This window comes from Dipodomys spectabilis, unplaced genomic scaffold, assembly GCF_019054845.1.
Source record: "Dipodomys spectabilis isolate Male_0828 unplaced genomic scaffold, ASM1905484v1 ptg000262l, whole genome shotgun sequence".
Lineage (NCBI taxonomy): Eukaryota > Metazoa > Chordata > Mammalia > Rodentia > Heteromyidae > Dipodomys > Dipodomys spectabilis.
Genome location: NW_024870939.1, coordinates 2,327,558 through 2,340,924, shown reverse-complemented (window position 1 = coordinate 2,340,924; position 13,367 = coordinate 2,327,558). Strand labels below are relative to the sequence as shown.

General features: G+C 51.8%; 1 protein-coding gene across 1 annotated transcript; it reads left to right on the top strand.

The window, feature by feature from the left end:
- The first annotated feature begins 1,377 nt into the window (after positions 1–1,377).
- Fbxo41 (F-box protein 41) lies at positions 1,378–13,367 on the top strand. The gene is made up of 12 exons (XM_042699776.1): positions 1,378–2,417; positions 5,322–5,547; positions 6,052–6,125; positions 6,320–6,678; positions 7,543–7,787; positions 7,987–8,102; positions 8,222–8,374; positions 8,547–8,642; positions 11,094–11,212; positions 11,341–11,499; positions 13,070–13,185; positions 13,305–13,367. The coding sequence occupies exons 1-12, from the start codon at positions 1,513–1,515 to the stop codon at positions 13,365–13,367; spliced, it is 2,631 nt and encodes an 876-aa protein (XP_042555710.1). The 5' UTR covers positions 1,378–1,512.

The window sequence follows — 13,367 nt, the reverse complement described above, 5'->3', positions numbered from 1 at the left end:
CACATGGGGAGATGGACAGCAGGAGTTGAAGGTGAGGATGTCAAATGTGTGGAGCTTGTTCCACAAAAGATGTGAGGCAGACAAATAAGAGGGTCCTTGGAGAAAAGGGAAGTTGAAGGACACTTACTGAAGGAACAAACAGTGACACACACGGGTATCATTAGGTATCATTGTGGTCATCATGATGCCAGTGGTCCAGCCTGTATATTAGATACGATTTGCTTGAGATGAAACTTTGTTTTTTTGTATACCAGGTCTGGAGTTTGAACTCAGGGGCTTGTGCTCTTGCTTAGCTTTTTTACTTAAGGCTGGTGCTCTACTACTTAAGCCACATCTCCAGTCTGCAGCTTCTTTTTGAGGACTTTTTAGATGCAATGAATATACTAAGGTACATACAAAACACTGATTTTCAGTGTATATTGATGGTTGTTTACATAGTTGTATACCTGTATAAGCACCATACAGATCAAGGCACATAACATTTCAACCTTATATAAATAGGCTCCTTCCAATCCATAGAGCCCCCACGGACAGCCTCCATTTTGACTTCAGTCATCAGTTCCATCTGATCTTGAACTCCATCTCTGTAGAATCTTTCAGTATGCACTCTGGGCTGGCTTCTGTCCTGCAACATGGATTCATCTGTGTTGTACATCCTTTCCTGATTACTGAATAGTATGCCATTATAAATATAATAGACTTTCCCTTCTACTGTTGAGCACTTACGTTGTTTCCCGTTTGGAACTATTATGAATAAAACTAATTCCTTTAAAAAATTATTTTTTGGGGGGTCCGGTCGTGAGGCCTGAACTCTGGGCTTGGGCGCTGTCCCTCAGCTCTTCAGCTCAAGGCTAGCGCTCTACCACTTGAGCCACAGCGCCACTTCTGGCTTTTTTCTGCTTATGTGGTGCTGAGGAATCGAACCCAGGACCTCATGCATGCAAGGCAAGCGCTCCACCACTGAGCCACCTTCCCAGCCCTAAAAGGTTTAAAAATAGAGAATTCTCAAGTTGAGTGTGGTGGCGCACACCTCCAATCCCCAGCACTCAGAGGTAGGAGGATTTCTCACCAGTTCGGGCCCACCTGAGCTACATAGGGAAGCCCTGTTTCAAAGAGCCAAGAGGTGGGTGTATTATAGCTCCGTGGTCGATCCTTTGCCTCGGGCCCTAGGTTCCATCCTCCAGCCCTGCTCTGGAGATATTCTCACTGTCACACCTGTTTGGGCCCTGGGACGTGTACCATTGGCGTCCCCAGACACATTCTGGGAAAGCTGATTTCTTCTGTAATGTGGGCGTGTCGGGGCACAGGGCCTGGGAGGAGTGAGTGGGACCAGGAATACCGTCCTCCTGAGACTTATCCTCTCTCTTCTAGCTTCCTGGGCCCTGGCTGCGGGTGTTTAGAACCTTCCTCATCCCGCCAAAGGGGCTGCCCGCAGCCCCCCCCCATGAGCGCGCCCGGCTGACGGGCGAGGTGGCCGCGGTGGAGCCAGCGCGCTGCGGGGACAGCGGGGCCATGGCCTCGCTGGACCTGCCGTATCGCTGCCCGCGCTGCGGGGAGCACAAGCGTTTCCGGAGCCTGTCGTCGCTGCGCGCGCACCTAGAGTACAGCCACACGTACGAAACGCTGTACATCCTCTCCAAGACCAACAGCATCTGCGACGGTGCTGCCGCCGCCGCCGCCGCCGCGGCCGCCGCCTCCGGGTTCCCGCTGGCTCCTGAGCCCGCCGCCCTGTTGGCAGTGCCCGGCGCCCGGCGCGAGGTCTTTGAGAGCACGTCTTTTCAGGGCAAGGAGCAGGCGGCCGGACCATCGCCGGCCACGCCACACCTGCTGCACCACCACCACCACCACGCGCCCCTGGCCCATTTCCCCGGCGACCTGGTGCCAGCCAGCCTGTCCTGCGAGGAGCTGGGCGAGCCGGGCCTTGTGCCCGCCGCTGCCGCGCGCTACGCACTGCGCGAGATCGAGATCCCGCTGGGAGAACTGTTCGCCCGCAAGTCGGTGGCGTCCTCGGCGTGCTCCACGCCACCGCCGGGGTCCGGCCCTGGCCCTTGCTCAGGGCCCGCCTCCGCCTCGCCCGCCTCCCCTTCCCCGGCCGATGTGGCCTATGAGGAGGGGCTGGCACGCCTCAAGATCCGCGCGCTAGAGAAGCTGGAGGTGGACCGGAGGCTGGAGCGGCTGAGCGAGGAGGTGGAGCAGAAGATCGCCGGCCAGGTGGGCCGGCTGCAGGCAGAGCTGGAGCGCAAAGCTGCGGAGCTGGAGACGGCGCGCCAGGAGAGCGCGCGGCTGGGGCGGGAGAAGGAGGAGCTGGAGGAGCGCGCGTCCGAGCTCTCTCGCCAGGTGGACGTGAGCGTGGAGCTGCTGGCATCGCTCAAACAGGACCTGGTGCACAAGGAACAGGAGCTGAGCCGCAAGCAGCAGTGAGTGGGCCCTGGGGCCCTGGTGGGTAGGTGTCCACGGGTGTCTCGGTGTGCCACCTCCACCAGAGTGTACGTGGTCGTGATTTTCTACCATGAGATCTAAGGTGGTGAGCATTAATAGTGATTTATGTGGATCCAAGAATGTCATGACGGCTTGTGTTTGAGATCATGACTACAAGCCAACACATGCATTTGTCAGTAGATCCTCTTCCTTTTTGCCTACTCAAAGACATGCTCAATTCTCCCTTCTTCCTTTCCACCGTCAGATTTTCCCAGTTCATCATTCCTGACAGCATGCAGACATGATGCTGTTTCTCTGGTATGCCATACTGCACTACCCCTTTGCTACTACCTTCTCTTTTCTCTCTGCTTCTCACAGAAAAAAAAAATTACCTGAAAAATGTATTTATTTGCTTATATTTTGGACTGCTGTAACAATTCCATACTAATAATGTGATATTTCAACACATACATATAGCATGCACCAATCAAATCAAGGTGATTAGCATTCCCCTTTCCTTCACATTCATTTAGGATTGGAGGCCTCTAGTTCAGAAAAACCCTTAAAAGTGTTTCTTGTTTTGGTGCTGTCCTTTTCACTCAAGGCTGGTACTCTACTGCTTGAGCCACATTTCCACTTACAGGATTTTGCTAGTTAGTTGGAATAAGTCTCACTGACTTTCCTGGCTGGACTAGTTTTGAACTGGGACCCTCAGATCTCAGCCTCTTGAGTAGCTAAAATTAGAAGTGTGAACCACTAGTGAGTGCCCATACCACATTCTTTCTTGAACCCACTGTGATCAGTTTTCCATGACACCACAATCTTCCTGTCACTGGGAACATGTGGTCTTAACCTGTCAGAAGCAGCTAACACCACTGATGTTTGGAATACTTTCTCCACTTGGCTGCAGTCTTGGCTGCATTCATCTGGAATTTCCTTTATTTTTTTAGACAGGGGTTGTCTTGCTATGTTACTCAGTCTGGCCTCAGACTCCAGATACTCTTACCTTCGTTTCCTGCTAGTGCTAGGAGTACAGGTGTGTATCGCCACACTTGGCTTCCTTCTTTTTTTTTTTTTGGTCGGCCGTGGGGCCTGAACTCTGGGCCTGGGTGCTGTCCCTCAGCTCTTCAGCTCAAGGCTAGCACTCTTCCACTTGAGCCACAGCACCACTTTCAGCTTTTTCTGCTTATGTGGTGCTGAGGAATCGAACCCAGGGCCTCATGCATGCAAGGTAAGCACTCTACCACTGAGCCACCTTCCCAGCCCCTCCCTTTTTCCTTTTTTTTTTTTTTGGTCAGTCCTGGGGCCTGAACTCTGGGCCTGGGTACTGACCCTCAGCTCTTCAGCTCAAGGTTTACACTCTACCACTTGAGCCTCAGCGCCACTTCTGGTTTTCTGGGGGTTAATTGGAGATAAGAATCTCACGGGACTTTCCTGCCCGGGCTGGCTTTGAACTGGGATCCTCAGATCTCAGCCTCCTGAGTAGTAGGATTACAGGCGTGAGCCACTGGCGCCTGGCTTGCTTCCATCTTTTCATCTGTCCTTTCTCAGTCTTTGCTGGCTTCTCATTCCTGTGGTCTTTAAATATAGGATTATGATGCTATAGATGTTATGCATCTGTCCATACTGCCATATAAGATTCATGAAGGCAGGGTTTTTCTGTTTTCTGTTCACTATGTTTTCCTGATACCAAGAAAGCATCTGGCACTTAGAAAGTGCTCAGTAAATGTTAAATGGATAGTGAACAGTATTGTATGTTTGGAGCACATACTCAGTCAGCTCTGTAGGTATGCTGTGTGTTTGCTATATGTTTATGCACTCCTGGCATTTGTTGCAAACCGTAAACTTGCTTCTGCATCTGAATATATTTCTCTGTACATTGCTGTGACTTAATGTATTTGTATGTGTACGTGTGTGTGTGTGTGTGTGTGTGTGTGTGTGTGTCTGTGTGAGAGAGTGAGCTGGTATTGTGACATTAATTCAGGTCCTTGACACTGTTCCTTAGCTTTTTACTTTTTGCTCAAGGCTAGCTTTTGTATGCAAGGCTAGCACTCTACCACTTGAGACACAGCTCCACTTCTGGCTTTTTGGTGATTAATTGGAGATATGAGTCTCATGGACTTTCCTGCCTGGGCTGGTTTTGAATTGTGATCCTCAGATCTCAGCCTCCTGAGTAGCTGGTATTCAGATGTGAGCCTCTAGCACCCAGCTACCAATGTACTTTTTAAAATGTTTGTGCATGTTTCAGTGAGGGACTGTGCCTCCACAGAGTCTCAGACTCTACACTCATTCTTTTTTTTTGCCAGTCCTGGGCTTGAACTCAGGCCTGAGCACTGTCCCTGAGCTTCTTTTGCTCAAGACTAGCACTCTATCACTTGAACCACAGAGCCACTTCTGGCTTTTTCTGTGTATGTGATACTGAGGAATCGAACCCAGGGCCTCATGCATGCTAGGTGAACACTCTACCACTAAGCCACATTCCCACCCAGCCCTCTACACATGTTCTTAAGAATGAGTGTGAAAATAAATACAAGGGACTGTATATTAGGCTGAATGTGAGGTATATGTCCTTTGTAGAGAGGTAGTATATTAAGGCCACAGGTAGCTGGAAGAGTCTGTGTCTCTGTGTGAAGCTATGTCCAATTACAGGAATGGATGGCTGTGGCTGCAAATGGGTATATGCAGACCAGGTTTGTCTCTTCTGTAGCTTTTAGATGGAGTGTGTGAGACTTGGGTATATACCTTCATTTGTGTGTGTGTGTGTGTGTGTGTGTGTGTGCTTGCGTGCCATTAGTAAGACACTACAAGCAGCCATGCTTCATGCCACCTACTGGAAAGTTTACCCCCAGAGGGTGGTGGCAGCCAGGCTGAGGCCCTTGGGTAAGAGATTGCTCTGGGCCCAGGGAGGTGGTGCAGATCGACCAGTTCTTGAAGGAGACAGCAGCGCGGGAGGCCAGCGCCAAACTGCGGTTGCAGCAGTTCATTGAGGAGCTTCTGGAGCGGGCAGACCGTGCTGAGCGGCAGCTGCAGGTCATCAGCAGCAGCTGTGGCAGTACACCAAGCACCAGCCTGGGGCGTGGAGGTGGGGGCAGTGGTCCAGGGCCTGGGGCCCGGGGCCCAGGCAGAATGGTGAGTGTCCAGTTGCCCTACTTACTCCACTTGCTCATGTGGTCCCCACAGCCTTCCCTCACACATGGCCTTAGACCCTCTGGAACACTCTGGGCTTCCCTTCTTTGATTCTTAGACCATGAACTAACTCCAGGCCTGAAGGAGAGGTACAGAAATAGGGACGCTCTGACTGGGCAGGGATGACAGTCCCCAAGAATGTAGCTGTAGCATGTGTTTCAGTGGCCTATATCTGCCCATCTATACAAAAGAGAACCTTGGAACCATAAGCCTGGGTCCAGAATGCTGGAGGTGGGATGGGGAGGGGACTGGTGGGCCTGCCTGTCTGGACTGTCTGTCTGTCCATTCGTCCATCTTTCCCAACTTTTTTCCCTCTTTTTTTCTCCTTCCTCTTTTTTCTCCATCTTGTACCCACCCTCTCTCTCTTGCTTTTGCCTTCCCCTCCTCTTGCCTCCTCTTCCTTCCTCTTCCCACCCTTCCTTCCCTTCCTGCTCTGGGGGTCCACAGCGAGAACACCATGCGGGCCCGGCTGTGCCGAGTGCATATGCGGTGTCACGGCATGGCTCCTCTCCGAGCACAGGGTAAGCCTCGGAAGAGCCACTGGCTCATTGGGTGCTTGTCCCCTCCTGTGCCCTGCCTCCTGGGGTCATAATATTCAGAGGGCACTTTTGGGAAGTAGGGTGATGGTTTGCCCTGGCCTGAGGTGGGGACAGGGTGGGGAGTTTGCGTTATCTAGTGCCTCTTACCCCTCGTCATCTGATCCACCCTGCCCCAGGGCCTCCAGTCGCGTGCCAGCTGCATCCCAGAGCTCAGGCTGCTATGACAGTGACAGCCTGGAGCTGCCCCGGCCAGAGGATGGGGCCCCTGAGGACAGTGGCCCTGGGGGACTGGGCACACGGGCCCAAGCTGCCAACGGTGGCTCTGAGAGGTCCCAGCCCCCTCGCAGCTCAGGCCTGAGGCGCCAGGCTATCCAAAACTGGCAGCGCAGACCTCGCCGACACAGCACTGAGGGAGAAGAGGGGGATGTCTCAGATGTGGGCTCCCGAACCACTGAATCAGAGGCTGAAGGCCCCTCTGACACCCCTCGCTCTGGGCCAGCTATGGCTGGGCCACTCAACAGCTGCCGGCTCTCAGGTAAATCCTGGGGAGATGGGCAGAGGTGGGGACTCCCCTGGGTTCTTTTGTCTCCCTTCCTCTTGCCCCAGACTCTCTCATCCTCCTATACAGCACCCTTCAAGCCTAGATTAGGACTTAAATGGCAGAGCAGGGCTGCAGCGACAGAAGAGAATTCAGACGATTGTACAAGAATGCTAGATTTAAGGTGTGTGTGTGTGTGTGCGCGCGCGCACGTGTGTGCAGATGTGTATGCGTGCACAGGTGCATGCAGGTGGTGGGCTCAATCACAGGTATAGGAAAGTAGATGAATGCTGAGTCTGGACTCTGAAAGCTCTGGTACAGTGGGAGGAGCTTCTTGCATCTATCTGCCCGCTGGTCATGCACTTCTGTGGGAGGCTTAGGAGTGTTAGGCTCAGAGGTGACCCTTAAGAAAGTTTACGTGAGGGGGCTGGGAAGGTGGCTCAATGGTAGAGTGCTTGCCTTGCATGCATGAGGCCCTGGGTTCGATTCCTCAGCACCACATAAGCAAAAAGAAAAAAGCCAGAAGTGGCGCTGTGGCTCAAGTGGTAGAGCACTAGCCTTGAGCTGAAGAACTGAGGGACAGCGCCCAGGCCCAGAGTTCAGGCCCCACGACCGGACCCAAAAAAGAAAGAAAGAAAGAAAGTTTACGTGAGGAAGGGGGACTTTTTCTAATTTGTAAAGTTAGGGATGGAGATAGTTGTAGAGGAGGGGGAAGCAGGAGCCCCCTTGCCCTTCCTCCCAAGGCACTGTTCCCTAGCATCTCTCATCCTCATTCCTCCTGTCCATTCCCAGCTCCTCACCCACATTTTTCCACTGGTCTTTGACCCTCCACTGTCTCCTTTGACTCCTGCTATTCTACAGCCCGAACTGAAGGAGGAGGCAGTGGGCGAGTCCGGCGAGCTGAGAGAGGTAGCCCCTCACGCTCCAACGAGGTCATCAGCCCAGAGATCCTCAAGATGCGAGCTGCCCTGTTCTGCATCTTTACCTACCTGGACACACGCACCCTGCTGCATGCTGCTGAGGTCTGCCGGGACTGGCGCTTTGTGGCCCGCCACCCCGCTGTATGGACGAGGGTGCTCCTTGAGAATGCCCGGGTCTGTTCCAAGGTGCCTACTCATGCCTTGCTGGAAACCCACTTTCCCTCTGGCAGAATCTGGCCCCTCGTGGCTGGTCTTTGCAATCCTTATAATACCCCAGCTTTACTTTGGCTCCCCAAAGTGTTCTCATGGGATCTCTTGCTCTGGTCTTGGCCCACCTCAACCAAGTTGAGATCTGTCTTCTCCAAATCACCTACTTTTCCCATAGTTCCTGGCAATGCTGGCTCAGTGGTGCACGCAGGCCCACTCACTGACGCTGCAGAACCTGAAGCCTCGACAGCGGGGAAAGAAGGAGAGCAAGGAAGAATATGCCAGGAGTACCCGGTGAGGACTGCGGGGGTTGGAGGGGCTGCCCTTGGGTTATAGACATGGAATTAACTGGGGATGCTTCTCAGAGGAAGTGGTGACCACAAGCAGCTCCCTGACTTCTTGGTAATCCCCAGGGGCTGCCTTGAAGCAGGGCTGGAGTCCCTGCTGAAGGCGGCTGGGGGGAACCTGCTGATCCTGCGCATTTCCCACTGTCCCAACATCCTCACCGACCGCTCACTCTGGCTGGCCAGCTGCTACTGCCGTGCCCTGCAGGCTGTCACCTACAGGTGGGTTCCCCACCAGAAGCAAGGTCCTCTCAGCCTTAGGCCACAAGGATCCCTAGATATTGCCTTCCCTCAGGCTCTAGGGAGATGTCTCTCATGAGCTCTATTACCCAAAGGGAGCCTTGGTAGCAGAGGCTACCAGGGTGGACCACTCCAGCTTTTGTGTTTTCAACAGGAGTGCCACAGACCCCGTGGGCCATGAGGTCATTTGGGCCCTGGGTGCAGGCTGCAGAGAGATCGTCTCCCTCCAGGTGGCACCACTTCACCCCTGGTGAGTCTATGTAGGGGTGGGTGGAGAGGAGCCATTTTCGGCCTAATGTGGGGTCCAAGGACTGAGCAAATCTGAGTAATCCATAGCTACTGGGGAGACTACTCACATAGTAATTCATGTACTGAGGCATGAGGAGCAGGGCTTTAAAAATAGGGCCTGGAGTCTTGTCCTTCCTTGCTGGCAGTGCCATTTGGGGCAACCTTCCTCTCTTAGTTTCTCTACCTAACAAAGTGAAAGTGTTATTAGGAAAATCCATCAGCCTTATTAGGATTACTGTGGTGGCCAATGAGATCATATCCACAGGGCTTGCAAGGCCTGTAGTAAGGGTTCAGTAAACATTAGATTAAAATAACCAAACACTGGCATATGACAAGCAGATCAAAGATGTCAGTGTATATACTGTACAAAAGAAATGGGGTGTGTCCCCCCTTTCCTTTTCAACCATGCTTTTCCACCATGCATGGTGGGGGCAGCAGTTCAGTAAATAAATAAACTTCTTTTCCTGCCTGGAAAAAAAAAAAAAAGAAAGAAATGGGGTGTGGTGGCACATTCCCTGCTATCCTTGCACTAGGGAGTAAGAGAGCAGAAGGATTGCACGTCCAGAAGCCAGCCTGGAGCCGGGCGCCGGTGGCTCATGCCTGTAATCCTACCTACTCAGGAGGCTGAGATCTGAGGATCATAGTTCAAAGCCAGCCCATGCAGGAAACTCTGTGAGACTTTTTTTTTTTGGGGGGGGGGGCGGGGGTCCGGTCGTGGGGCCTGAACTCTGGGTCTGGGCGCTGTCCCTCAGCTCTTCAGCTCCAGGCTAGCGTTCTACCACTTGAGCCACAGCACCACTTCCGACTTTTTTCTTTTTGCTTTTGTGGTGCTGAGGAATCGAACCCAGGACCTCGAGCATGCAAGGCAAGCGCTCTACCACTGAGCCACCTTCCCAGCCCTCTGTGAGACTCTTATCTCCAATAAACCACTAGAAAACTGGAAATGGCGCTGTGGCTCAAGCGGTAGAGTGCTTGCCTTCAGCTGAAGAGCGCAGGGACAGTGCCCAAGCCCAGAGTTCAAGCCCCATGACCGACTAAAACAAAAACAAAAAACAAAAAATCTTTGCAAGACCCTGTCTCAACATAATAAGGCTGATTGGAGTATACAGGGTATGATGTCATCCCTCAGTCTAGTTGGAGTTCCTGAAACAACTAGAATGTTCCACTCCATGTCTTACTTCTCAGTCCCCTCCTTGTGCCAGCTCCGCCCAGGCTATCCAGTGTGCCTTCACCAACACCCTGGTGGGATCTGTCATTGTGTCCCTGCTCAACTGTCACTGCATCTCATCCTACTTCTGCTGTTGTCCATTCTGCAGTCATTTCTACCTCAGTCTCCTTCACTAGATTCTCAATTCTCAGAGCAAAGTCTGTGAATGTCCATTTCTGTATCCCTAGTAAGGGCATAGCAGATGGCAAAGAGATGACTGTTGTCTGGGCAAATGTGGAGGGATGAAGTGTTGAAAAATAGCAGTTTTGGTGTGAATGTGGCCAGATGAAGAAGGCGCCTGGACATACAGACAGACCAAAGAACACTCTTAGGGGAAGAACATAAAGGCTCAATGCCTTGTGCTTCTGATCATATAAAATAATATTTATTGAAATGAATTTCAGGAAGTAGAAATGAGCTTTTTTAAATAAAAAAAGAAGGGGCCTGGATAAGGGGCTTAGGTTTTTGCATCTTATCTAGAAAGTAATGGGCAGCTATTGGGATATTTTAGTTTTTAAGAAGGGGATTAAGATCAGGCACTGGGGGCTCATGCCTGTGATCCTAGATACTCAGGAGGCTGAGATTTGAGGATCGTGCCTTGAAGCCAGCCCAGGTAGGAAAGTCTGTGAGACTCATCTCCAATAAGTTACTCAGAAAAAGCTGGAAGTAGCACTGTGGCTCAAGTGGTAAACATTGCTAGCCTTGAGCAAAAAGAAGCTCAGAGATAGCACCCAAGCCTGGAGCTCAAGCCTCAGGACTAACATAAAAAAGTAGGGAGGGAGGGGGTATTAAAATCAGACTGCTAATGTTCTGTGCAGTACGAGAGCAAGGGACTTTGTATGTGCTATAACACTGCACCCTCAAGGCTTGGCACAGTTGTCTCAGCTGTAGCAGAGATAACTAACTTCTGAGTGACACCATGAGTAGCTGTAGGAATGGTGTCAGCAGTATGGAACAGGAGTTGGCAGGGGCTGGTAGTAATTTAGAATGCCAGCGGTGCTCTGACCTGTTAGTCATGAGCTACTCAGAAACTGCATGAGGTGAGGAGGAAAGAGCCAAGGGGTGATTCCAGTTTTGATCTCATCAGCTAAGTAGTTGGTAGGGTATTTCCCTGAAGTGGGTATGGATCCCCAAGGAGGCACATGCTTGTGGTGTCAGGCATCCAGGTTTCTCTGACAGCCTCCCTTCTTTTTTTTTTTAAACCAGCCAGCAGCCTACTCGCTTCAGTAACCGCTGCCTGCAGATGATTGGTCGATGTTGGCCTCACCTCCGGGCCCTGGGCGTTGGGGGTGCTGGCTGTGGGGTACAGGGCTTAGCATCACTTGGTAAGTGTTTCCTCGGGGCTGGGGTGGGAAGTAGTCTTGGATAATGCTATCCTGTGAATTTCCACAGGAGCAGGGGATCCAGGATGCTGAGTAGGGTTTGTCATCAGAGCCTTTCTTCTTTTTCCTAGCAAGAAATTGCATGCGGCTGCAAGTTCTGGAGCTGGACCACGTGTCAGAGATCACTCAGGAGGTGGCCGCTGAGGTCTGCCGAGAAGGCCTGAAGGGACTGGAGATGCTGGTGCTCACGGCCACCCCTGTCACCCCCAAGGCACTGCTGCATTTCAACAGTAAGCAGTGGGGTACTGCAGAATGGGATATGGCTGTTAACTGTCTGTATACCATCAGCATGTAGCAAAAATATTTCCTGTCTGTCCTAATTGGCAAGCACCAGTACTGGGGTAGACCAAGCAAGGTTCTAATTAATTCTAGCTTTGCCACCAGTGCTTCTGAGGTTAGTGTTGTATTCCAGGTCCACCAGCATCTGGTCCTAACAGCTCATTCCACAGACATGTGTTGCTCTGTAGAGCCAGGAGCTACATAGATCCATTGCAGAGGCACAGGCAGGCAGGTTCTGGAGCTGGACCTGGGGTGCAACTCTTGGATCTGTTAGGTGAATTTTTTTTCTGGTACCAGGACCTGAGCTCAGGACCTTATGCCTGCTAGGCTTTTTGCTGGTCTTTTGGGAGGTATCACATGGATTTTTCTACTCAGGCTAACTTTGAACTGCAATCCTTTGATTATCAGTCTGAGTAACTAGGATTACAGGGGTCACCATACCCACCTTTTTTGCCCTTTGTGACTTTGGACAAATTACCTGAATTCTGTACTACTATCTTCTGACTTTCTAACTTTTTTTGAGGGGGAGGAGGGGTCCAGTTGTGGGGCCTGAATTCTGGGCCTGGGCACTGTCCCTCAGCTCTTCAGCTCAAGGCTAGCGCTCTACCACTTGAGCCACAGCACCACTTCCGGCTTTTTTCTTTTTGCTTATGTGGTGCTGAGGACTCGAACCCAGGGCCTCATGCATGCAAGGCAAGCGCTCTACCACTGAGCCACCTTCCCAGCCCATCTTCTGACTTTCTAGAATGGGAGGGAGATTAAAGGAGATAACACATGTAGCCCTCAGAATATCTCTTGGAATAAGGCGTTTTCTCTCCTTAGACTCCAAATCATGGTTCCTCTGGCTCGCACCTCCCTCATGCCAGCTCTTAAGTCACTCCTCTGACTTCACTAAGAGATGCCTAGTCTGGGCTGTTCCTGCCCAAACAAGACCACCATCTGGGACCATGTGGCACCTAGGAGGAACTTTTACTTTAGGAACTTTACTTAAAGGTCTCGACCTTATCACTGCCAAGACCCTCTTCCCCCTCTTTTAGCCTCATGGCCATGCCCTGCATGCTACCCCCAGAATGTACTGCTCAGCCTCCAAAACCCATGCTCTCAGGGCCCCTCGCAGCCCAAGACCTTGCTCTGCTTCTCTTGGACTTCATGGCCCCAACTTAAACCCTCTGCTCCCACTTGGTTTGCTCCCTGTCTGTCCTGCTTTCATACTCCAGCCTCACCTCAACCACTTTGCTCCTTAAGTCACTTCCAGCTGCCAGGACATGATAAAAATCTGTTCCCTCTGTCAGGGAAATTGCTAGAGGCCCTGAGCAGTTGTCATCCACTCATCTCCCCAGAGTGCCTTTGTCCACTTTGTTCTATCCAGTTGAGTCTCCAGCCAGCCTGCATCTGCTCTCTTCACATTTTGAGGCTAATCTTGGAATATTCTCAAGGTAGAGGAGGTCTGACTTGATTAAGTAGTGAAGAAAAGAGGCAACCACTACCCAGGCCACTTTTTTTTTACCCACTTTTTACCAGGCATTTGTCGAAACCTCAAATCCATTGTGGTCCAGATTGGGATTGCAGATTACTTCAAGGAACCCAGCAGCCCTGAGGCCCAGAAGCTATTTGAAGATATGGTGACAAAACTACAGGTGAGAGGCTGGCTCTGAGGCCACCCAAGACCCCAAACAATATCACTAGGCTGGGGCTGCTGGCCCGGCGGCTGAGTATGGTAGGTGGAGTTCACCTGTCTGCCTGGCTCTGTCCACAGGCTCTACGGCGGCGGCCTGGCTTCTCCAAGATCCTGCACATCAAGGTGGAAGGCGGCTGCTAA

Bases quoted from the DNA above. Each gene is read 5' to 3' on its own strand.
- Fbxo41 (XM_042699776.1), top strand. From the start codon at position 1,513: ATGGCCTCGCTGGACCTGCCGTATCGCTGCCCGCGCTGCGGGGAGCAC. The intron at 5,548-6,051 runs GTGAGTGTCCAG...GGGGGTCCACAG, and splicing joins CCCGGGGCCCAGGCAGAATG to CGAGAACACCATGCGGGCCC. The intron at 8,643-11,093 runs GTGAGTCTATGT...TTTTTAAACCAG, and splicing joins GTGGCACCACTTCACCCCTG to CCAGCAGCCTACTCGCTTCA.